Source organism: Phyllopteryx taeniolatus, chromosome 5 (assembly GCF_024500385.1).
Source record: "Phyllopteryx taeniolatus isolate TA_2022b chromosome 5, UOR_Ptae_1.2, whole genome shotgun sequence".
NCBI lineage: Eukaryota > Metazoa > Chordata > Actinopteri > Syngnathiformes > Syngnathidae > Phyllopteryx > Phyllopteryx taeniolatus.
In genome coordinates, this window is record NC_084506.1 from 30,089,116 (window position 1) to 30,115,265 (window position 26,150).

Sequence of the window (26,150 nt, forward strand, 5' to 3'; positions counted from 1 at the left end):
CAATTTCATTTAAAAAAAATACATGTTTTGCCATACGAGTGTCCAGAAAATGACCCTCTGACAGCTACTTCTGTTTGACCCAGTGTTGTATCCGCTTTGTCCATATTTGGCGAAGACCGACCCTTTCCTCTGATTAGTTCCCTGTGTAGACCCACTTGTGAAAGCACACATCTTTGTTATGTTGAAAGCGCTGGCATAGGAGTGAGAGGTAGGCAGAGCTCTTCACTAGTGACCAAAATGAGCTTAGAGAAATTCGAATGACCTGATTTCTTGCCTCTCGGCAGAAAACATATCTGGAACTCAGGAATGCGAGTATGATTTTAATTCATATTTCACGTTTATTGAGGAACCATATACCCAATATTATATGCCAAATACTAGAAAACGTTGGTTTGGTAAAGCATGGCACCTTTAATACAATAAATATGAAGTTCAATGGAAAATATCAGATGTCTTTGGGTGAAATGGGGAAGTCTCAAAGGTACCAACTATTCAGTCTCTGTGATATTTACTTTTTGTTTTCTTTCCCATCTCTGTTTAATATACTTTCCTTCCATTGAATTATGATATAGTATTTATTTTACTTTATTCAGCCTCAATTTTAGATAGCCATTACAGTTCTCCCATTTCTTTCTTGATCTACCTCGTTTTCAGCATTATAATCTTTGTAAGCACGGAAGCAGCTCTTGCATTGAAAACTCACTCATACCATTTTGCAAAAACCAAAAACCCCCCGAAAGATTCTTTAAAAAAGTTTATTGGCTTTTAAAACCACTTTACAAATCTCACCAGTGAGTACTTTCCATTGAAAAAGAAAAAGAAAGAAACAACGCGTTTGCAATATTCACAAGCTACTGTACATTAAGCAGTACACCAGACAACATCACAGAGGAGGTTTTTTTTTTTTTTTTTTTTTTTTTCTTCTTATACTGGTAGAAATGAATTGGTTGGTTCCGGGTCAGTCAAAGGTAAAATTCCTGCTTGATGGAACTCAGAAGAGGTGCATTTCCTTCATTGAGAATTCAAATATCAGTGCCTTCAATTAAAAAAAAATAAAAATAAAAAAATAAAATAAAATACGGGAACATGTCTTCACAACTGAACTTTGAGACATGTAAAATCAACAGTAAAAACAGTCATCAATGTCAGACAACAGAACAATGTTAACTTAGTAAACAGCAAACAACAGAAGTAGCTGACAAAACTGGCACTGCCTGTCTGGTTAACAGAACCTGCCCACATCACAGCAGACAGTGGTCACCGAGAACATATAAAGTACAACAGAAAACATCACACATGCGTGCGTACAATCATTTATCAACACAATGAGCACGTAGGTTTTTAAAGGTTACTCTTATCGTTCCCCCCCCCCCCCCCCCCCCCCTCAATGCTTCATATTCTCATGTGTGAGAATGTGTAAGAAATGTGTATCTCACTGAGATTAATGCACATTTTGCTACAAGACAATTAGTCATTTTCTGACAGTTAATTTCCTTACCTTGTCATAAAAAAATATTTTTTTTATGTTGCAGCCGTCCATCGTTACATTTGTCACATAAGGTGTGGCAAAGGCGTGTGTCATACAAATTTAGTGCAATAATGTGAACCTCTGAAGTTTGTTGAAACATGAGCGAATGATTTTTCTTATCCAGTGTCTGCTGAAAGGCTTTGTCGCAAAAAATGTTAGCGACAAGCTAACAGTATCGCAACTTTTTACCCCCCTCCTGTTCAAAGCGCACACCCTTCTGCTTCTCCTCCTCAAAAAAGTCAAATAAAATCAGCAAGCTAAGACCAGACAGCATTACTTTTACGACACTCTAAGCCAGAAATGTAACATACAACATACAGTATCTTGCTGACGATACATCTGTTAAACGTTTTTTTCTTTTTCTTTTAAATGACACATACTTAGCTATAATAATGGCCATAATATAGTGTCCTGATACATCAAATCTCTATGTATCTATCCTATTTACAAATGGAGCTTTAACATGACTTGTACAACATTGACAATTGCCAAAAACTCAAGTAAGCCTCCTACTGTATCACATAGTAGTGATGGTTTCAACATGCTTTTGCAGGCTTTTGGCCTGTGACCACTTCCCTAATATACTGTACATACTGTACATAGAATGTATGTAACTTAATCCTTTTAGTTAGATGCAATAAAAGCTTTTATTATAATCAATTCTGCTGATTTTAATTTGAACTACGAGTGACCACATGTAATAATCTCTTTTCAAAATCTTTGGTATGGAAATAAGGCTGGATCGCACATTTCTTTCAAGATGACATCAATGCATGTATTTTGCCTCGTCTTTTATGTAGCTTAGCCTTCTCCAAACCATTGATTTTTTTGTATTTTTATTTAAGCATGCAGAAATCTAACAAAAACCTAATGATGTAAAAGCGTGCCTGCCATTGGTTCTGTGACAGTGTATTAAATTCCTCTAAAATGAGCAATTAGCCCGCGCACAATGTAATCGCTAGCCTGTACAAAAAAAACAAAAACAAACAAACAATAAAAATGCCCCTTTGCTGTAACACTGTGAAACATAAACAGATGAAGGAATAGTGCTGAAAATATCAAGAGTAACAGCTGCCTTGATATGACGAAGACGCTCGGAATGGTTCTATCTCAACATTTTTCTATGTACAGTCCCTAAAGATGGCGTAAGGCCTTGGACATAAGGAATAAGGCAGCCAGTTGTTCATTTCCTTTCAATGTTTAGTCCGACAAGTGGCCTGGAATCCCATCGTGTCCCTACTGTTTCATCTACTCCCTTTACAAGATATTCAACAGTACGAGTTTAGGCTTTTAAGGAAAAAAAAAACAAATGTCAACAATGCTCAGGCGTCAATCAGTTCTCCACTGATTTGGTTTATGATAAAGTAGAAAGAATTTGTCAAAAATTCAGCACCTGGCAGCCTGAGTCACTACCCTTGTTAATATTTCGATATGGCAGGCAAACGTCCAACAACCTACACTACTGCCCTATTAATATCTACATTTGGTTGAACTGCACACACTGAAAATAGTTTACATTTTTGGTAATGTCATATTGTGCCAAATCTCTTATCCGTCTCACTTCCAAGTGTTTGTTCAATATAAATATTGCATTATTGATTTGTTCTAACACGGAAGATGTTTTTTTCCCTCCAAATCCTCACACATCACTACATGCTGAGCCATTGAATTCTCCCCTTTATTTGCAACACTTTCACTTTTGATTGTAGACACGGGAGTAAGGTGGTTGAGTGAGGGGATGGCGGGAAATGAGAAAGAAAGAGAAGCTCATGGGACATCAGCAGAAAGAGAAGTAAAGAGAGAAGGGTAAGCCTGGCACTTCTGAACAGAACCAACGGCAAAGTCCAGACAAATCCCAACGAACTGTAGTTTCAAAAACAGATAGAGATAGATACGCACCAAACGAATGAGCGACACAGAACAGAAGTGGTAGAGAATAAAAGGTGAGATCAGCCCAACATCTCTACTGTGGTCGGCTGGTCTTTGCTCTCCAGCCAGTCAAAGCCAGCGTTCACGGTATCACTGCATATCTGCTGAAATAGCGGGTCGTTCTTCAGTTCTTCCAGTGTTGTGTCTTCATATTGTTCCTGCTGCTGATTGGGGTCAAACAGCAGATTGGTGTCCAACGTGTTAAGGTCAGTGATGCTACTGGACAGATCTGTGGTCAGTCTGATGTCATTTGAAAAGTCAGACGCCACCGCGTTAAGTTCCGAGGCGACCTGGCCCACCAGCTGCGAGCTGGGGTTGAGGGTGTCGTCCCCCAACAAGTCCTTGACGGTGTTGTTGAAATCCAGCTGCTGCTGCTCATCCTCCAACTCCTGCTGAGTCTGCACCGGGATCTCTTGGAGCTGCTGTTGCTGGTCTGGCTCACTGGTGCCCTTTTGTGCTTGGCTGTCTGCAGCGGAGAAGCTCACGTGCTCCCCACTGGCGTTGGCGAGGTAGCCGTGCTGCTGGAGCTCAAAGGCAGCCGGGCTGGAGCTGACGGGTAGTTGGGTCTGGTGCGACGTTCCGACAGTGAAGGCCGGAGTGGTCTCCAGGATTTGTGTGAGATTCATGCGCGCCGTGTAGTTAGATGGGAGGTTGTTTACCCCCAGGCCGCGGACAGACTCATCCCCGTCTGCCTCCATCTTGCTAAGAAGGACGTTGGTGATTTTGGCAGTGTTACTCGGGCCCTGCACGGGCAACATCTCGCTCTGCATCATGATGTTCAGGGGTACAGACTGGCTGCGTTGGACCATGCTGTGGACGGAACTGGCTGACTGGGTGTTGGACAGGATACTGAGCACTTCGGAGGTGATGGCCGAGTTAAAGGGCGAGACGACCGCGAGGGTGGTGCTGGGGGTATTGGTGGTGGTGGTGGTCTGTGGGCCGGTGTTGCCGCTGAAGTTCCTCTGGCGTACGGCAGGGCTGACGCTGCGGCAGCGGAAAGTACTGGATGCTGAGGAGATTGCCGCCTTGTTGTCCAATGGGGCAGGCACGGCAAAACTCTCCTGTTTAGTGGGAGTGGTCCCACCAGATACTTGCTGCTGCACGGGGGAGATAGGCGTCAAAGGGCCAAAATGAGCTGAATCTGGCCTGGACTGAGATTGAAATGACTGACCGGGAATTGCAAAAGCATGTGGTTTACGAAACTGGTCATCAACCAGGTCTTGGTAGCTAGGCAAGATACCGATGCTATGGTTGGACAAGGGGCCAGCTGTATTGCTGTTGTAGCGGTTGTTGATCCACTCCAGTTTGGCCTTGTCAGGGTGTGTTGCCATGGGCCGCTGCATGGGCTTCACGGGGCTGCTGGAGACAATACTGGCGTCGTGGTAAGCAGTGATGCTCGAGTTGATGGGCGTGAAAGCGAAAGGGTTTCTGCACTCCACCGGGCTCGGAGGCACGCTACTACTGCAGTTGGACAGCGGTGTGCTGATAGGGGTGTGGCGACCCAGCGCGCCATCCACAGGAGTGATGGGAGCCATGCGGGAGCAGGGGCTCTCTCTTGTCAGGCTGTGGCCAAGCGTCATCTCAGAGGTAGGGGTGGGTGTCGGGGTTGGCGTGGGAGTTGGCGTGGGAGTTTGCACCGGAGTGGTGCTGCTGTGGGTGGAGTGGTAGAAAGCCGTGCCTGCCTGGTGAGCATTGAGCACGGAGCTCTGGTTGCCGGCTGGCTGGCCTTGGAGAGAAACGTCCACGCAGCTGCCAAACAGACCCTTCAGTTTCATCTGCTCCTCCATCTGGACAAGCTCCTCCACGATGCTGTCCTGCGTCATGTCGTCGTCGTTGAACGGGAAGTAGTCCATGTTGGGCTGAGAACCGGCAAAGTCAACCATCTCCTGTGCGAGGGCGAGTTGGCCTTGGGTGTCAGAGGATTGGGCTATAATAGAAAGCTGGTCTGTAGGCGCTTGCTTGTGTTCTGCTGGTATCCGCGGAGCAAACGAGTGTTTCCGTAGCTCATCAAGCTGACCCTCTTCCCATATTGTGCTCTTTAGTCCGCTCATCACAGAGGCATTGTGTGCTCCTGAGTTGGTTGGGATGGCACGCGAATCCGTGGTGATCTGCTGCAAAAGGGCCTGGTCAGACGTTCCTACCGCATCGATGCTGATGTCCGCGCTCAGGGAACGGTTTTCCCGTTTCACCATCAACGCCTGCGGTTTAACAACAGTCGGAGAACCCTGGATGTGCGTGATGGGTGAGTCGGAGAGTGCCAGGATCTGCGTGGGGCCGACGGAGGTGGCTTTCACAGTCACTTTGCAGGGCGCGCTTTCCGGTCGGGCTGGGGTTCCTGGTCGTGGGATCCTCTTCACTGCAGCACTGATTCCAGCTTTGAGATTGTTATGTGCAGCAAGTGGTTGCTGAGATATAAAAACTCTCTTCACAGGAATAATATGAGACTCTCCGTTAGGGCCTGTGCGCTTTCTGGGACTCTTTGCATCTGTGCAAGGGTCTTTTGAAGCTGGAATACTGATAGAGGAACCACTGGTTGACATGTTGCCAATTGAGTTGTGGTTATCAACAGTCAAGTACAAGGTGCTGTCAAGGCAGTTACTGTTATTGCTGTCCTGAATTCCAGCTACAGCTACCGAGGTGGAAAGGGAAATCGAGTCACTCTTAATCCTTGAGACCTTGTCTGGTCCTGAAGAACACTTAATAGACAAGCTTGGTTCACTAGCAGCCCTAAACTTTGCCGCTCTCTCCTCACCAGCGGCAATGCCAGTCTTCCCCGCACCAGAAACGGCACTGTTATAGTTTCCAGCTTCAGACACCTTGACGTCAGTGTAGGAGGGCAGGTTAGAAGCAACAGCTCTGACTGCAGCAGTCAGGCTTGCACCTTGTGACTCGTCTAAGGCGGAAGTCGCGCCCATCCCGGTCGAGGCGGGGCGTACGACGGTGCTGCTGCTAGTAGTACTGCTGCTGCTGCTGCTGCTGCTGCTGGGAGCCAACGCGATGGCCGTCATCTTGACCACGTTGACCGAGCTGACGTGGGGAGTGGGCATCACAGTTTTTATGGGGCTGTTGGTAATGAGCAAGGTGGGGGGAGACCGAAGTGTGATGGCACTGGTGGCGGCGGGCTTGGGCAGGATCTGAGCGTACCTGGTACCGTGCCGTGCCAGTCGGTCCCCCACGGGACTCGCTGGTATATTCTGTGGGGTTTTGGGAGACTGCTTAAGTGACTGGGTGACCACTAAGTTCACAGGCAGCACTTTTCCCTCAGTTGTCCCGACAGGGCTCGGAGAAGTCATTAGCTGCCTGCTTCTCTGTACCTGGGAGAGAGCAAAAACACAGTTAGCCACATTCTTCTCGAAGACATACAGTGGTCTCTTGACTCTTGATAAGTTTAATTTGTTTCGTGATCAAGCTCATAACTCATCTTACTCGTACAGTGGTGCTTTGAAATACAAGTCCATGATCACACTTGTAATGCAAAACAATTCTCAGATCATCTTTCCTATATGAAATGAATGGAATTGCCATTAATTCGTTCCAGCCTCAGCCTGCACAAAAAACAACGACAAAAAATGTTGTAATGTGTGTTTTAATATGGAAAATAGCACTCTATAATATTGTACTGTATAAAAACATACGGTTACAACCTAATAAAATAGAATATAAAGAACTAAACACTTTGTGCATAATGATTAATCCATTGTGGCTCCTTCTGGTGTGTGCGACTTGGCCACTGGGGGAAGTAAAATGTTGTCATGCAGACAACCAAAGAAGACTTTCACAACTACAGTGACTCAGTAAGTGCAGTAATATTAGTTTGTTTTTCACAGAGGAAAAAGAATCTATTCCTGTGAGTATTGATATACTGACTGTCTACATGTGCTGCACCATTTATGGCATTTTCCCATAAAAAGAACTTAGAACATATCCGTTGTTGAAAGCCTCACAACACCGACACACAGAGGCTAGTCATTAACCGTCTATGGCGTTTTCCAATAAAAAGGACTTAAAGCTATAGTATGTAACTTTTGGCGCCTCCCGAAGTTCGAATTCTGCATTACAACAAAAGAACAGAGCTGTCGCTTCACTATGACGAAGGCAATGCATGTTATGCTCCTAATATGTCATGGCCCCCCCTTGCGGGTGGAGGGGGCCGGGCCCACACACCAGTTGACTAAGATGCATGTGATATGGTGTTCATTCACTTATAAGTTCAACAGACACGCTATAGGCTTGAATTATTTGTGCTGGGACCACTAATAACAACACAGGTTATACTAACAGTGTTTAGACACTATAAAAGCATCCCAGCGCACCACTCATCAGTCGCACTGCCTTGGTCATTTCCCACATCCTGTCCTGTCCTGTCCTGCCCTTTTCTGTCCTCTCTGATCTTGTCCTATTGGTTAGTTGTTGCATGTCCTGACCGGGTGTCCCAACCCATCCACAAATAAGAGCACAATTTGACTGTTGTAACGTTACTTGTGCTCAAATAGCTAGACTGTCTAACTATTGTTCTGCTGTGGTTCGTACCCCTATTCCCCTTGTCCACTTTGTCCCTCTGTCTGTCCACTAAAACCCTTTCCTGTCTGGCTGCATTTTCAATAAACATCAAAATATCCATCCATCCATCCACCCATCCACGATTGGTTGCCAGCCAATCTCAGGGCACATATAAACAAACAACCACTCGCACTCACATTCACACCTACGGGGAATTTAGAGTTGTCAATTAACCTAGCTTGCATGTTTTTGGGATGTGGGAGGAAACCGGAGTGCCCGGAGAAAACCCACGCAGGCACGGGGAGAACATGCAAACTCCACACAGGGGATTTGAACCCGGGTCATCAGAACTGTGAGGCAGATGTGCTAACCAGTCGGTCAAATTTTGGCTCTCAACATAAAGCAAAAATAATAATAATAATAATAATACTACATTTACAAAGCGTACTCAAGAGTCAAGATAAAGTCAAGGTACCACTGGACAGTAACGAATTGTTAAGCTCATTCTCAAAGGTTACATACCGTGACTGGGCTGGGCACAGCTGCTACTACGATGCCTATTGTGGGCTGAGGGGACAGAAGAGCAGGGCTGCCACAGGGGATGGTCGGGCCCGGGGTGCTGACCTCCGTTCGTTTGACTTGGGCGTCGCTGGGTAAAGGAGAATGCAGCTTCTGCTCTTGCTGCTTCTTCTGTATCTTTCGCTGCAGTTGCTGCTTTGCATCGACAGAGGGTGAGGGCAGGGTCTTCACCTGGGGCTGGAAGGAGTTGGCCTCAGCTGTAGGCACAAACGCAGAGGCCGGGGTTGGCGTTTTCATGCCTAGGGAAAAAATGAATATTGAAAGAATTAAGAACACATAATCAGGTCTCCATTGCAGTCTCCAAAATTCTAACTGAATTCAAAGAAAAGCTAGATAAACTAAACGTTTCTTTTCATCAAAGACTACATCCATGTTTCCACATGTACTTTTTTCACTAACCCCCACCTCCCCCAAATTTACCTTGGAAAACAAAACATCTATGTCATAATAGCCAACCAGAAGCTTTTGTGGAGAATGCAACCATTTTAAAAGTACTTTTGTAAAGGCAACACAACAATGCAGCTTGCTAAAAAGAGACATTTAATATGTAAATGGTGAGTGGAGTTGCTCCTAAGGCTTCAAATACATATAAATTAACAAAACTAAATTTTAATTTCGCCACTTGGGACACAACAGCGCATGCACACACATACACACGCACACACACACACACACACACATTAATGCACACATTTTTTGTCAACATTGCAAATTGTGCCAAAGTCTGTTTTAAGTGGTAAAAGAGGTCGCTAAAAATAGAAAACTAAAAAAGCATGACAATGTAGCACTGGGCAACTTCTGCGCAAATCATAGCTATTCAAATTCAAAGCAAGTCAATTTGCCATAAACGTTGTTAACAACAAATTAGGTTTCTATTGACTGTTATTTATTAACGTTTTCTTCCATCTACAAATGGCGGAACCAGGGGCGTCACTAGGTTTTATGGATGGGGTGGGGGGACTTAGTCCCCAGGAGATGCACAGGTTTTGAATGAATGTAGCGCGCAAGCACAAAATTTCACAAACAGCTAAGGAAGACTCAGAAATACCCCTTTAACATTTTTCAACATATTTTAAAACAAGACAAAGTTCAAAGTCACCGTTAGATTTGTAGTTATTTCAGGCCGTTTTTAAATGCAGTACACAACGCAGGGAGGATGTTTACAACATTAACCACAAAAAAGAAAAAAAGATGTACACATTTTAAAAGGTCAAAAGGTCACTTAGTTGTAACAAAGTCAGCCAAGCCCATCATTTTCATCCATCCATCTATCCATTCATTCTCTGAGGCACTTAGCCTCACTATGGTCACGGGCCCATCCTTTGCAATTGACAAAAAGTTACAGAAAATAATTTCCCTTCAAGGAATTAACAATGTAACAAAAATAAAATGAACAGCTGCTAACACCAGCTACTTGTTGGATGGAAGCGTCAACGAATGCTGTCTGTTTTTAAGGGTGGCAAATCTGTCTATCACTCTTTTGTGCTCTGATGCTGAAGTGTGTCTTTTCGAATGACATTAGTGAAGGACTGTGAATTGTGCACAAAGTGGCCAGCTCCATCATTTTATGTGGCCCGTGAAAAGCAAATCATGCTTCGTTAACTTCCGTGATTTTTGCTAAAATCTGTACCCAAATTCCAAATTGTCATAATAAGAAACAATAATGATGAGATATTGCATTTTTCTGTTACCAAACCCTTCTTCCACAGTCACTTGAACAATACTATCATCCTTGTCTTCTGATTTCAAAACTAGTTATCCCTCAATTTGTTGTTTAATGGTAATAATCTGATTTGGTGATTAAACATTTCACTGTTCTAACGGAGAGCGTCTGCCTCACAGTTCTGAGGACCGGGGTTCAATCCCCGGCCCCGCCTGTGTGGAGTTTGCATGTTCCCCCCGTGCCTGCGTGAGTTTTCTCCGGGCACTCCGGTTTCCTCCCACATCCCAAAAACATGCATGCTAGGTTGATTGACAACCTCTTATTGGTGGTTTATCCCCACTTATTCAAGATTCGTTTGGGGGTTGGGTTTAAAAAGAATTGTCCCAAAAAAAAATAATTATAAACAACCAAATCATTTAGGGGGGATGAAGAACATATTAAGGGGGCTGAAGACCACCTAAAATAGGCCTAAGGACACCACTGGGTGAAACATTATGACCAGTTCCCCAATCAAATAAATGGAACACAATGTTTTTGAAATCCTAATGCTAAACCTTCCTACTGCATTATTGCCCCCTATAGCTCAAATGCATCAAATTGTGTCGGAACGTGACACCAATAACTGTTAAAAAAAGGCGTAAAATGTAAACATTTATTGTACTAATATTAATCCCTCAAGGAGAAATTAAATTCATAATCTGTGCTATATTTTTGGTTAAACACCACACAGAGAAGCAGACTACACACACATGAAGGCATGCAAGGAGACGGCAGAATGATGCGGCGTGCAAACGGACAAATACTTGGAATATGATCCATCTAAAACTGTGACCTGGCAGTAAACAAGAATCCAATATATCTCCTGATGCGATACAAATATAACGTTTTCTTTCAAAACATGTGGACATGCCCCGAAAATCAACACTTCTCCCGCTTCTTTATTCAGTAAGTAACTCACAAAAGCAGGTCTGATCATCCGTACCTGTTGTGGGTGTTCCCGTCATAACAGTGAGCGCAGCCATGGACTTGGTACCGATATAGTGGCTATTTAGCAGGAAGCGCGCCAGATCCTCCACATTGTCAAACTGACGACTCAAGACCTTCTGGGCCCACTCGCATACCAAACCGCAGGCTGCCGACCTCATTTCATCTTCAGCACTCGGGGACTGTCCGGCCGGCTCCATCAGTTCACACTGAAATGGAAACCGAGCAAACAACGGGTGAGTGACGGAACACTTCGCACTATTTATGCGGTAATGCAGCAGAACGTACCCCATCGCCCGATTTCTGCAGATCCAAGTTGGGTAATGACGGCATGTGAACAAAAGCTTTCTTCCTTAACCCGCTATAGCAATATGTTGGAGGGAGTTAAGGTTTACAAAAACATTTGAACATCGTTCAAATGTGACTTCTGTCGTGAAAGTCTACTCGTCTGCGCCCCGTTCTCCTTTTGTCTCTTCAAGCAAGCTGCGACCTACTGGGAAATAAAATCTGCCAAAAATAGGATTTCTAGAATAGAAGCTATCTAATAAAGTATCCATCCATTTACGACAGAGCTTGTCTTCATTCGGGCCGCGGGTGAGCTGGAGTCGATCCCAGCTGACTTAGGTGATGTACACCCTCGAATGGTCACCAGCCATTTGCATGGTTCTAATAAAGAGAATCATGTTAAATACAAAAATAATATTAAAAATGCACATACAAATACAAACAAAATGCAACGTCTGACACGTAGCCTTAAAAATGCATTTTTGTGCATGACGGAAAGACAATGCCGAGATAAAATTAATTGTCGGCGCCATCATGTGGTAAAGCTTTGTAATACACATTTGTTTGTTTCACTCCAAATACTACAGTAATTCATATGAAATCAATCTGATTCATAACTGAAGTAATTAATCCTGAAATGTATCCAACTTAATTGGTATCAGTGCTTAAACTTATTTTATAGCGCTGGAGATGAAGCAAAATGGATTTTTTTTAAAAGGATATTTGGATTTTCCTCTCATCCCGAGTCGACGTGCCTTCATGTTGGGAAAGACATTCTTCATGATCTTCCCGAAGTCTGCTGCACTCAATGGATTGTAGCCGAGATTGTCACAATAGCTCCTGCAAAAGAGCAGAAGCAGTATCTTCATTAAAAGCGGCATTTATTTGTCCTCGCAGCTACTATAAGTTCAAAGTCAAAGAACACTACCTTGGGAGTTAGTTCAATGACAACAAATCCAGATGATATTAGAAGCAAATGCATGAGCATAAAACTAGTGGCGAAACGAGTACTTGAAATTTTGGGTACCAACAGTACAAAAAAAACGATCGAGGAATTTTTTTCTGTCTCGGGGAACCACTTATTTAATAGTCGAAGCGCAAGCGATGCACAAGCACAAAGAGCTTACGTCACCTACGCATGGGAGGCGAAGCACTTCGAGGAGCAGGAAGATGGCGACGACATCAGAGAAGACAAATGCGAGAAGAAAAAAAAAAGACAAAATGCCAAAAGTGTGGGAACATTTTGAGCCCCAAATAAAGGAAAATGAACATAGCGCAAATCGGTGAGATTTACGCTAATGTACCTTACTAACATAACTTTCGCCCTGCGGGGGGTTAGCTTTATGTTAAAGGGGCTCCAGACAGATAAACGTGTTTTAAGTATGTTTGAAGTGCTGAAAACATAAGCAAAGACTTCTAACAATATAATGCTGAATTGTTGAGATATAGCTGAAGCATCTTTTTTTACTGTTTGAATTTTCCTGATTTTGTGGGCGGGACTAAAACACAGCCCCGTGACATCATAAATGCTGCCATGAACATACTGTATTATTGTGTCACATGCTAAAAATATAACATTTCTTGCATACCGGTACTAATTAATGCAAAAAGCTACCAGTTTGTAATGCACTTCTGAAAAAACAAATTTGCTAAAATTTGGGGGCGGTAAATCATTTTCTCATCATAGTTGCGCCCGCAAATGCTGAATTCACCATGCTGATGAACCCTGCGTTAGAAAAAGTATAAACATCAATAATAGCAAATAAGCGTTGCCCATATTATCCAAAATATTTATTTTTAAATGAGCTAAGATACGAATATTATCATATATAAGTTCCAACTCGAGAGAAGCGAGAGTATTTGGGTCACACTGAAAAGAAGAATTACAATTCTTCTACTGGAATTTAATCACAGAACTGAAAGTTAAAATAATAATAATTTAAAATAAATAAATAAATAATAAAATTAAAATTAAATATATATATATATATATATATATATAATTAAGACTACTGATTATGACATTCATTAGGTAAAATGATGACTACAATCTTGTAATATCGCAACTATTTTAAAAAATTCAGACTTATTCTCGTGGCATTACGACATGTTTAATAATTTAAAAAAATATTATACTTATAATATAAAGCAAAAAAAAAAAAAGCTCTTGGCTAAAAAGTCTTTGAAAATTCAGTTTTTGCATTTGCTAACAAAATGAAAAGCACATGACTATGATAAATGATTATGATTGTTAAGCAGCCATTCGCCTCAAAAGCGACTGTGGTGACACATCGGATATGATCCCCCATGCCAAACTCACTTGTATTCATCGTACACTTCCTGTTTGGGGAGGGATGTCTCCGGGTGCTCTTCCAGGTGATTCCGTATCCAGTTGAACGCGTACATCTGCTGAGTGCGACTCGATGACATGGAACTCTGATCGCTGCCGTGGTGCGAGAGGAGAAAGCAAAGTGGTGAGGCGGTGTCCTCCACTGGGACGCATCATTTCTTGTTAAGACAGAAACTTGAATACCATAATCCAGGAGTGGACGACCCCCTCTCATTCTCAGTCCAATTGGGCACAATTTGGGGGTTGGGGTGATGAATAGATATGGGGAAACAAATGAAACACAGACAGCTAGGTATAGCAAAAATCTACATATATCAATGTTTTACATGAACGTGTAATCAGCCCCAACAATATCACAAAGCAGATCAGAAAAAAAAAAAAAGCTTGAAATTTCTCTTGCTGATTTTGAGCGCGCAAAGTAGCGTTTTTGATGTAGCAGAGGATCGTTTCGGACACGAGATGAGACAACGCTGCCAAAAAATGTCATCATGAGCCAAGCGGACGAGGAAGCAGCGGCGAGAAAAATGGAAACCTCGACTCAAGTGTGCTTGTTTGTGTTTGAGTGAGAAATAGAAGGAGTACCTTTTGTCATTGCCGCTGATGGGACCAGAAGGCAACTTAAGGTAGAGGTAGAGCTTTTCGATGTCTGTAAACTTCTCAACATCTTGCTGTAAAAGAACGGCAAACAAAAAGCTGTTGAGATCAATACAGCTTCAAAATTCATCTTTAAATAGATGCTGCATGAATGGTCATAGAAGATAGTCCTGGTCAAATAACACTGAATTAGGGACGCACCAGTACGGTGCCGATTCGTATTCATAAAAAAAAAAAAAAAAAGCGCTCCAGTTTGAAGTTTACAGTAAATTGAGGAAAGAGAGAATTATACATTATATATTTAAGCAAACAAATTAGTCCATACTAACACATAATGACAAACACTTGGACTTGCAAATTGTATCGATGTCCCTATAACCTTTAAATAACACATATTCTCATACAAACAGCACAGCAACATATACAGGAAGATTATATAACAATATCCACAGGCATATAATTTCTTCTCTGCAAAAACAATCTGATATGACTGACGATGTTCTTCTTTGTCTTTTACAGTACGTGTTTTATCTGCATGCGTGCGCCACACTGCCTACTTGAAGGCCAAGGTGCCCATCGCAGAAGCAGCACTCAAACCTCCCAGGCAAGTGAAACAGGTTTATTCCGTGAATAAAACGTGTTATATGTTTGAGTAAAATCTGTTTCATGTTCAAAAAAAAAAAAAAAAAAAAAAGTAAGAATATTTGATTGTGTGTATATTTGAGTGACACTTACGCCATGTTCAATAAACTTTTTACTATTATTATTACTTGATTATGTATATAAAAAGTGTTATATTTGAGCCAAACTTATGGCATGTTTAATGAAAAATTTACGTTTTGAACAATTTCGAGTAGTATCGGTGCATTTCAAATGAAATAAACCCTCTGGAGTACAATTGGTGCTGTCTGTGTGCTTAACGAGGACTCATCACGCCAACCTGAATCTGTCAAACACCCGACACACTTGCCGAGTTCAACAGCAGCCTCCTTAAATGCAATACCCAATTTTTTTTATCCTTGGTGTATTCTGACAAAAAAAAAAAACACCTCACATACATGTTAATAACATACCTAGCAGCATTTGTTAATTGAGAAAATAAATTGCATCATTTGTCAACTTTTAAGTCCCTGTAAAACGAAAATGAACACTTACTCGCACATATCGGAAATGTACTAGCAGCAACGCTGGCATGGATTGTTTGACCTTAGATGTTCCGCTGTTGTGTATGCAGCTATATGCAGGTAAACATTCATGTGATGATATTGTGGAAACTCACCAGTATGCTGTCCACTTTTGATTGTACAGATTTGCTGCAACAACAAAGACAACCAAATAAATATTGGATGGCAACAAATACACGTAGACATTGGGAATTTTCTTTCTATAGTGGATTTCTATTCACACTGTAATTTTACCTTGTCTTACACACATATTACATACTAACACTACCTGTTTTTGTCCAGCCTGTAGTAATTTTAGGCCACTTTCCAGGCATGCTAACGACAAATATGATGAATCGATGTTGAGCAACTTTGTCCACTTAAAAAACGCAATAAAACAGCATGATGCACTGTACAAAAAAAAAAAAAAAAACAGCAGCAGCAGTCTAACTATAATCAATTAGATGTGAATAAGCAATGTGAGCGACCAAATAATGAGGGTACTTTTTATGGAGCTTAACATTTACAGCATCGAGTCCAATCAAGGAGGTCAATGTGGATGTATTTAATGTTTGCTTGCACCTAATGAAGAGTCCAACAAGTGCACGCAATCAGTATATGAGCGGAACACGATCATCATTGGAGTGCGCCATTTTGTAAATGCAGAACTCCAAAAGGACAATGCTTCTTCAAATATCGACTACCGTTTTAGTGCGTGGCCATAAAGGTTTGGACTCCCGCGGGGTCTTAACAGCAGATAGGCCTGTCCCAAATGACCCTCTGTGGTAGATAAAAGTCAGATGAAAAAGAGCCTCACTCAATAACTTTCACGTGCAAACAGTTATTGTGTGTCAGGGTAAACTGACAAATGCATATAAATAATGTTAGCTCATTAAACGGCCCGCGTTGACTGGCAAAACAAACAACAGGATGAGGGTTGTACGCCGCTGAATTTACTGCCCTTTGTTCTGCGCCAGCGTTCACATAAGCAACAACACTCGGCACAGGCTGATGGCACGTACGACACCAGAGGCGACGCTCCACCTAAACGGGTTTCTATTCAATTCCACTCACCTTCAAGACAATTTAGAGACATATAAGAGAGGAGTGGCGTGTTCAATTGCCATGCTGATCAAATGGCGATTTCGGGAGGGTTTCTAATGTGTTACAATCGAGACAGTGCAGCTATGCACACAAGCAAAAAATAAATAAATACCACAGCAAGTCACCACAGCAAAAACTAAACTCCAACCAATATTAATACCACATATAAAGGTATAAAATGTGAGAGATATAAGACATTTCTTCTTACTAGGCAGTTTTTGTGTGTGCCTTAAAATCCTTTATAAGGTATTAGAACTTGCTAATGAGGGGTTTTATTACTAATTATGAGCAAGTCTATCTTAAAACAAGAACGACCATAATTCTTCAGGTGAAGTAGTATAAAGAGACAGTTTTAAGACATCGGTGTTTTTTTGTTTTTGTTTTAAATTGGATAGCTATGTTTATTTGATTGAATAAATCTTGCAGTCAGATATCCCTGTTCTACTGGCAGAAAATTGTGCTTCAATGAATATAATCCTAATTTCATGACTTTTGTTTTCTTTCTTTCTGTTTTTAAACCCAGTTTTTTTCTTGGTTTTTTTTGTTTTTGTTTTTGCTTTTGCAGTGAAAAATGTCCACTCTATGACAATACAGTGAATGAGTCACTGAGTATTACTATGTACTACACCACTACACTCGGTGGTAATGAAAACACAGCATATATGGCATGAAAATCTATGCCTAAGGGATGTTTTTTTTATTTTTTTATTTTAATTTTTTTACATTTTTTAAAAATGATTATTCCAGATGTTGCACTTTATGCTGTGACACCTGTCACCAGCTCCGCGGGTGGACTGTCATCGGTCCCACGGCCTCCCGTGGCTCCATGCTAACGATGCGGGCTACTAGTACTGAGGAAGGCGACGCTGAGCTGCTAGTTCCACGCAAACACCCAGCAGTCAGTGGAGCTTCCCTCTCTGTCTCATTTCCGTGTGAACTGTGCCAACACGCGTTTGTTGTTTATTCGCACCGCTTTTTGTGCAGCTCGTCCGCGGCTAGTAGATGCGCTAATGACGGAGCTAGCGTTGGGGGGGGGGGAGATGTGTGTGTGTGTGTGTGTGGGGGGGGGGGGGGGGCGTGAGGGTGGTGGTGGTGGTGGGGGGGGGGGGGTTCGTCGCAGCTACGTCGGGGCTTCATTTCTTACCAAATTGAATTCTTGATTTTAAATTGTAACGCGTTCGCTTCGGGTCCCTGGAGTCCCGGCACCAGCGCTGGAAGAGAGCCGAGTCCCGAGGCAGGCTTCTGGTCAGCTTGTTGTTGATCATCAGCCATCACGGTCGGAGGAGTGGTTGAGGGAGCTTTAACAAGCAGGCCGCATCCCCGGCGCAGCAGAGCGCCGCACCGGACCCACCGCACCGCTCGCTGGGGCGGGCTCAGGCAGCTAGGACAGCCCGCCGCGGAGCATGGTCCCTACAAAACACTGTGCAGCGAAAGAAAAAGAAGGAGAAAAGACCGAGGGCGGCCATGCAGCAGGCATTCCGCAGAGGTGCCTCCGCTACCTCCGATAGCACGCCTGCAGCAGCCAGCGGCAGCCGAGGACGGGCTGCCTGCGTCACGTTGCACATTGGAGCGCCGATCCGACCGGAAACAACCGTGTCTCGTGCCTTCAAAATAAGATCGTGGCCAAAGTTCTCTGCTCGGTACTTAGACAACAGGCCGCTGGAATATCCTGTAGCCTGAAAGCCATACTCGGGTATCGTTAGTACCAGACCAGAAAATCGATTTGGTAGAAGTGAAAGTAGAATGTCACTTGAGTAAAAGTCTTAAAGTGTTGAAAATTTGCTGAATATATTTATTGCTTTATTTATTTATTTATTTTTTTAAATTCAAATCGTTGCAATTTTTTTGTTTGTGATTTAAATGTATTTTCTTTTTACGTTACTGTAATTTAAATTTACAGTATTGCATAATCTGAAATATTTCATTTTGAGCAAAGGGTTTTCTTTAATTGAATGTTCTGTGCACATGCGCAAAACACATTCAAGGAGGACATATTTCTAGTTATGCTCAGCTCCATTTGCATATATGACAATTCCACCATTTCGGAGCCTGGGTGTCATCCTCAGCACCGTATCATTTGAAGCATACATAAATAACATCATCATCATGGTCCACATCCACACATCTCGATAAATTGCTTTCACCCCCCATCTCTCCCCGGTCCACCGTCGTCCTTGTTCACAGCATCGTCACCTCCTGAATCAATAAATGCAATTCCATTCTTTTTGGTATCCAAAACAAATAAACTCCATGAACTCCAATATTGTATGACTCTATTTTGAAAATCCAAACCGGAATTCGGCATTTCCTCGTATTGATACCTGACTTTGTTTATTAACTGTAATGTCGCTGTCAACCGATAGAGGCGCTGTTGCGGGAGCGCTTTGACCAGAGAGTGACAATGACAGGCAGGATGAAATATGAAATCACCTCCACATATGAGCCGGTGAGCATTCTTCGCCCTCCTGTGTACTTTTACTTCTGGCCGTGCAATCTGGAGGTCAAAAGCCACCCCGAAACGCTAACAACAACTGTGACAGTCTCACAATTTTCTTTTCTTACCTGTTTTCCTCCACTCACTCTGATCTGGGGCACAGTTTAAACATATAAGAGATAAACTGGAATATGGTGTCATGAGTCACATTATGTGAAGCTGCTTTTTTAATAATGTTTTTTTTTTTTTTTGTGTGTGCACTTTTTTAAATGCATATATAAGAAACGAAACCGAGCGAAAGTAATGAATTAATCATACGGACCAAAGATGATCATTGGGAGAACATTTTAGTACAAGCTCAGAATGAAGTCAGTAGGTCAAGAAAAACAAGGCCTACTACATACAGTACATGATTTATTTTATAGTGCCATCTGTTGATGGACGCGGGTAGTGTTATGGGGATGACATGCAAGCAACAGTAAATTACAACTTCAAAATAACATATTATACATGTTTTTCTCCCCTTACTACATATTGCATGTAGTCCAAGAGTTTTTTTAAAAATGATTATTATTATGTTTTAGTTTACTGTCACGTTTGTCTTGGTGTCACTTTGTGTTTAAAGAAAGTGAGACCGGGATCAGACGATGATGATGACATGTTGACCTTGCGTCGGGGTCACACAGCAGGAGGGATTTTGGGTTCAGAAACAGATACTGTATGATAATGTTCAGCAAAATGCGAATAATTGGGCCTTTCATTTGCAGTTGTAGAGCATATTACGAGCATCTTGGTTACCAGTGGGGGAGGGGGGGGGGGGCACATTTTGAGAAGCAGGTCTCTCAGTCTAATCCAGAAAGCAAACTACAAGCACAATAATGAACATGTTATTAGAAATATACTTTTATGTTAGTTTCGACGTTCTTACTTGAATCAGATGTTCAGAATTTTAACCCCAAGAATAAGCCTTTTTTTTTGTTTGTTTTTTTGTTTTTGTTTTGGTTCCAAATGTTTAATCTCTCTTATTATATGAATCATAATGAAATATCACAACAAGAGACTGTTCTTCCACTGTTTTAAATTGCAACATTTCCATTTTTCTGTGCTGATCTGATGGAAGAAATAAAATACTTTGACTTTTTGAATTCGGTGTAAGACCCCCCCCCCCCCCCCCCCCCAGTAGGAAATCAGACTTTTCTTCTGCTGCTATTATGGAACTTGTGGCCTCATAGACCTTTGTCTTCTGTTCACACATTTGCAAAGAGTCTTTTTTTTAAATTTTTTTTTTTTTTACGATTCCCGACATTCCTCTGATCTGCAAACGTCCGCGCGTTACAAAAGCGAACATTGTCAGCACGTACACAGCGGCACCCACACGGAGCCGTCCAAAATGTGCTGTGCATGTGTGCGATCCATTGTCACAGAGGCGTGCGTGCTCGAGTTTCCGGGGTGCATCCCCCCCAAAAAGTCAGAACCTCCCACTTTGGCCAACGTGGAAAAAAAAGAGTGAGGACGCAGAAACTTGACATGTGGCGACCACGGAGCCAAATATTCTTGTTATTAGAGCCTTTTAAGTGATGTAACACTTCCTGTGTGTGCGCCAGACTTGACAGTATTTCCTCCGACGTGTCCAATGGCCAGACTTTGATCAGTATGATTTTCACGTGTCACACTCGTTTGTCCAACCTTGTCGACTTCTTAGCGACACCGGAGGTGTGAAACCATGACACTTCTTCTGAATCTCAAGAAAATGTGTTTCCCCCCCCCCCCCCATCCTCTTCTTCATTGAGTCATTGTTTTCTCACTCTATTTTTGACCTTGCGTCGCCGGCTATTCTGGACTGATTTATGTTACTGTCAATCTCCTGTCACTTCTCATTTGGGTCGGAAGGTCGCATCTCAGCCGTCCTTGCCCTCGCGCTTTCCTCCAAATGTGAAGATTTACGCAACACCTCTCCCAACGTGGTCGCCATCTTTAAAACGGCACCATAGCAACGTCTCGCCGTATCTCTCGAGTGCAGCCAGTTCGGCCCCCAGACACCTTAGATAGACATCGGCAGCAATCGCGTTCATTGCGGTTGGGATTTTATGTGAACAAGATCCGCCAAAGTAGTGAGCAAGCCACAAACCAGGAAAAGTATAGTACTGTACTTTCACTGCCTGGCATGTTTTCTTCATTCCAGTTATTTTTTTTCCAATGGCAACCGTTACAAAACTTCTGTCTATCCATTTTCTATCCTTTTTTTTCTACAATTTTCGCAATTTTCTTCATTAGGGCTGCATTTGAGTTGGAGCCTATCCCAGCTGTACGCAGCGAACTGGTTGCCTGCCTGCCCATCGCAGTACACGTCTGGACACACAACCGTTCGCACTCGTATTCACTGGCAATTTAGAGTCTACAATAAAACCTAAGATGCGTGTTTTTGGAATATGGGAGGAAGTTGGAGATCAGATCTCAACCGCTCGTACACCGTAGCGCAGCCCACGGGCCATAAAATAAAAAAAATAAATGAAAAAATGCTTGGCCCAAGGTGATCGAACAGCCATCTTGGGGCCGATGGCGCTGTGTAAGCTGTGTAAACTGTAAGCCATGCGTGTTGTTTTAAAGAAATCTATTAGAACACAGGACAATATCATTAATAAAAAAATAGTAATTAGAATAAAAGCCAAACAGCAATGTGGAATCAACTGTTGTTATTGCTTAGGGGAGCAAAAATGAGGCTTCTATTTATTTGTGTGTAAAACACATGACTCAAATACGAGCCAAACTCAATCAGTTGCAGTTGCGACTTCGATGAGAACAGCAGCCGCTATTTGAGAAAAATGTCACTGCATGTGTTTTGAGAGAGCACATAACAGACAGAGTGTTTCCCTGGCGTGCTCACTGGACATCAAGCGGGTCGCACGATAGAGTGGCAGCGACCTAAAGCCACCCGTCTTCCCGTTATAGGTGCGCCGCTGAATGTGGGCCATTGAGGTCACGGCGGCGCAGAGGTGGATGAGACTGGCTCGCACGTGCGCTCCACGGCTGCTCTGATCCTCTTACAACCCCCCACTTCTTTAAAGCACTCAGGCCAGACTGCGAGATCAGCTCACCCGCGTTCACGTCTTATCCCGAAGACACCGCAGATCCTCGGCACAGAGTCACGCCAGCACGTACTGTATCAAACGTTGACGTGTGTGACCATGTCCAAGTATCCTTGAGCAAGGTACGGAACCCCCGGTTGCGCCTGACGCTGCGTCATCAGAAGGTGTATGAGGAGATAGTGAAATCCCATTTACCATCTACCATTAGGCACACCCGCACAATTTAATGTGATCAAATATAAAAGTTCTTTGCAAATATAACAATTGTTTTTTTTGTTTGTTTGTTTTTTAATTGACACTGTCACAGGAGTATTAGTGTAATTGTTTGAGTGTTGAAGAGAGTTTACAGTAATATTAACCGAAAAAAGAGAAGCACTAATTTGTCCATCCATCCACGAATCCATCAAACCATCCAAACGATTTCTGGAAAGAAAATCCAAGCCGTGATCGTGGATGGATGAGCAATAATGATGCAATGGCGTCCTCATAGTATTATTGTACTGTACTTCATTCCTATGCTACTACTAGCCCCTAAGGGGCATATTCGCATGGTATCTGGGAAATGTGAAATATGCAGTATTGTTTCACCAGAAATGCTTTATATTAACATTTTGTATTATGTTTTTTTGTTTTGTTTTTTTTGGCGTGTGGATTTCTGTAGCTGCACAGCACCGCATGGTAGGATTTTGCTTTGCCCTATTATATTTAATCAGAAGTGCAAAATATTAGAAAGACCTCTCATCGTTATGCATTTTTTATTGGATGCCATTAGATCACAGGTGCCAAACTGCAGCGATTCCACGCCTTATTTGACCCGCAAAAGCACTGCTTGTAGCAATTTTGTTTTTTTCTGTTCAAAATTTGTTATCTATCATAAAGGTCACAGTTTTTTTTATCATGAAGATGTGAGTATTAAAGCGGTTGAAATGATAAATATTAAATGTTTAGTATTATTTTCACCAATGACAGTAAAAAACGTTAGGATAGCTCACTTGATAAATAATAATCCTCAAGAAGGATTTGAAGGACTATCTCGCCCGGGAAATTCACATTTTTGAGTTGATGAAACACATTAATATTCAAAATCTTCGCAATACACGGATGTAGAGGGTCACATGACTGGGTTTGCCTTGGGCCCACAAAATAACGAAATCATATGGAGCCGGGTCGGGTGAGTAGGGAGGTTGCTCCAGCACAGAGATGTTCATCTGGGCTAGGAACTGTCGGATGCTCAGGGCATTGTGAGCAGCCATTTTGTCATGGTGAAGCAGCCACGGGTTGTCCTACCACCTACCTCTCGCCTCTTTTTACATACGGAATGAAGAAAAGGCCAGAGGATTTGTTTGTAGATGCGCTGGTGGATTGTCTGGTCCACAATGAAGGGGAAAAGTCCAATGTATCGTGATGCCAGTCCTGGAACATTTCTGACACACCGCGTAGGTTTACCAGATAAATACGGGTAGAAATGTGGGAGTCCCTTTAGTTGACGTCATGCACACGAGCTCGGCCAGGCCGCTCCGGATCATTATTCTTGGCTTGCCACAGGAGGGCGGATGGGAAATTGTGATGTCATCATCCTTGGTGCAGCGGGACAGTGGAGCATGCGGGGCCCTGAGGGCCCTGAGGGTGCCACGTTTGGTGCCCGTGTGTTTGTGCCTCGTAGATGGTGAAATAGACGGTGCGGTGCTGCCCGCCTGCGCTGCACCTGCGTCCCAGCATGCTGATTGATCAGTCTGGTCATGTGGAATGTCACCATCTGCTCCCCAGTCCCGCTCACCCCTTCTTGTGCGAATGCCAGTCACTGGCAGGAAGATACTTATTTAAGCCATGTCAAATCAGGCGCATGATGAAGAGCAGCGTGCAAACCACACTTGTGCTTATACAGTATTATGCACAATAGTGCAAAAAAAAGGAACAATTTAAATCAACAAAGATTCCTTTTTGATGCCTTGCTGTTTAAGCAATTGTGCGTTTATAAAATTGCTACAGAAGTTGCTATATCCTGTCAAAATTCAACAATCTGTGTTTGTCATGATGCTGGTATTGTGAGAGTGTGTTTATTTGTGTTGTCCTTAAACAGTTTGAATCCAATTACACCGACTGTTGACTTTTTTTTTTTTCTTCGCCCGTCCTCTCAGATGCTCATTTTTTCGGCCTCTTAATGGCCAGCGACGTATCAGGGGGCCATCAGGAGTGACATTCTTCAATGTAGAGCGTCATAACCAATGACATTTCAGCCATGGGAAAATAAAGATATGCAAATTTGAACTCATTAACATTTGCATTACCTGTTTGAATAATCGTACCCCTGACAAGGCTGCAATTAGCTAAGATTGATGCAAAGTTCAGGGTTAGGGGACTGTATATATTTGCTCTTGGCTCATTTATCCACAGGGTTTGGGTTTGTGTGTATTTGTGTGTTGACTATCTGAGATGGCAGAAGTGATCTCTATCAGTGGAAAAGGTCATTCACTAGCTGCTCGTGGTCTCGGATCATTGATGAGGAAGCAAAACTTTAACGTTTATTTTGGAGACCACATTCTTAAAAGTTATGTCATTAACAACAAAACAAAATCCAATTAAGTACAGTAATAAAAATGGAGCGCTTGACCTGCTAACCCAGTTAACACTAGCGTGAAGAGTCAGGATTAGAATTTGCGGTTGACACTGCACACCTCCTGACGAGACTGAGAGTAATGCACTTTGATTCTAGTGAACAGTGCTGGCAAACAAAGTGCTCTTTCATTTGATCCTGAAGGTTAGTCGTTGCAAGCATTCGAAAAATAAAACACATGAAACACATTCAGTCCCTTGCAGTTGATATGTAAAGTGTCCGTTAAAGTGGCCTTTAGGTAAGGGGCACTTGACCAAATTTCCTTGATGCTAAATTAATGGATTCATTGTTATTTATGTATTATTTGAATGAGATTTTTGGTGTTCTCGTATTGTTATGCCGCCGCGCAAACTAGTTCATTGCGTGCCGTTTTGTCACCTCAAAATGACGTATTTTGGTCTCTATTTTTAAACTATCGTGGAACCTTAAAGGGTAGAATGCGATTCATTCTGGGGCGCTGGTCGAAACTTGTCAACTGAAATTGAATTATTCTGTTCCTAAATCAAAATGGTATTATTATAAAGCTTTTAGTAATGGTACATGATGCTTGAAGTAAGAATTTAACATTCGTAATCGTGGTAGGCTACATGTAAAAATAGTCAACTGCTAAAACGAATCAGAAACAATATAAAAACTATGCCTCCCGTTGATGCTGCAAAAAGGCTAATTGAATTCATCATGCTTAACTTGTCATAAATGTATGTTGGATCAGCTAAAGATCATGATCAAGATCAAACATGCAATTTCAAGGAATTTAGGGATTTCGACATCTACGGTCCGCAATCTCATCAAAAGAATCCAAAAATCTGGAGAAATTACTGCACATAAGTGGCAAGGCCGAGAACCAACAATGAATGCCCGTGACCTTTGATCCCTCAGGCAGCACTGCATTAAAAACCGGCATCATTGTGTAAAGCATATTGCCACCTGGGCTCAGGAAGACTTCGGAAAAACCATAGTCAGTTAACACAATTCATTGCTACAGCTACAAATGCAAGTTAAAACTCTACCATGCAAAGCGAAAGCCATATATCAACAACACCTGGAAACGCCGCCAGCTTCTCTGGGCCTCATCTGAGATGGACTGACGCAAAGTGGAAAAGTGCGCTGTGGTCTGACGAATCCACATTTCAAATTGTTCTTGGAAATTATGGACGTCGTGTCCTACAGGCCAAAGAGGAATAGGACCATCTGGATTGCTGTCAGAACAAAGTTTAAAACGCAGCATTTGTGATGGTATGGGGGTGTGTTAGTGCCCATTGCAAGGGTAAGTTGCATACCTCTGAAGGCACCATTTATGCTGAAAGGTACATACATACATATATGTGTTCGAGCAA

At 42.6% G+C, this 26,150-nt stretch overlaps 1 protein-coding gene across 2 annotated transcripts; it reads right to left on the minus strand.

Moving 5' to 3' along the window:
- Positions 1 to 741: 741 nt before the first annotated feature.
- On the minus strand, positions 742 to 18,234 carry LOC133478554 (DNA-binding protein RFX7). Of its 2 annotated transcripts, XM_061774731.1 has the most exons (10): positions 17,824 to 18,234; positions 15,692 to 15,725; positions 14,400 to 14,486; positions 14,002 to 14,039; positions 13,789 to 13,911; positions 12,188 to 12,308; positions 11,472 to 11,552; positions 11,182 to 11,392; positions 8,480 to 8,775; positions 742 to 6,771 (listed from the first exon to the last, which is right to left on the minus strand). In XM_061774731.1, the coding sequence occupies exons 1-10, from the start codon at positions 17,949 to 17,951 to the stop codon at positions 3,478 to 3,480; spliced, it is 4,413 nt and encodes a 1,470-aa protein (XP_061630715.1). In that variant the 5' UTR covers positions 17,952 to 18,234; the 3' UTR covers positions 742 to 3,477. The 2 variants fall into 2 exon arrangements, with proteins under 2 accessions (XP_061630715.1, XP_061630716.1); XM_061774732.1 differs by lacking the exon at positions 14,002 to 14,039 and having other exon boundaries at positions 14,401 to 14,486.
- Positions 18,235 to 26,150: the final 7,916 nt, after the last annotated feature.

What these genes read in the sequence shown, in the direction of transcription:
- LOC133478554 (XM_061774731.1), bottom strand. Translation starts at nt 17,951, where the DNA reads ATGGCTGATGATCAACAACAAGCTGACCAGAAGCCTGCCTCGGGACTC. An exon ending in TCAGCGGCAATGACAAAAGG is followed by an intron (nt 14,040 to 14,399) that starts TACTCCTTCTAT and finishes GTGCCCAATTGG; the next exon opens with ACTGAGAATGAGAGGGGGTC. An exon ending in TGCAGAAATCGGGCGATGGG is followed by an intron (nt 11,393 to 11,471) that starts GTACGTTCTGCT and finishes TTTCCATTTCAG; the next exon opens with TGTGAACTGATGGAGCCGGC.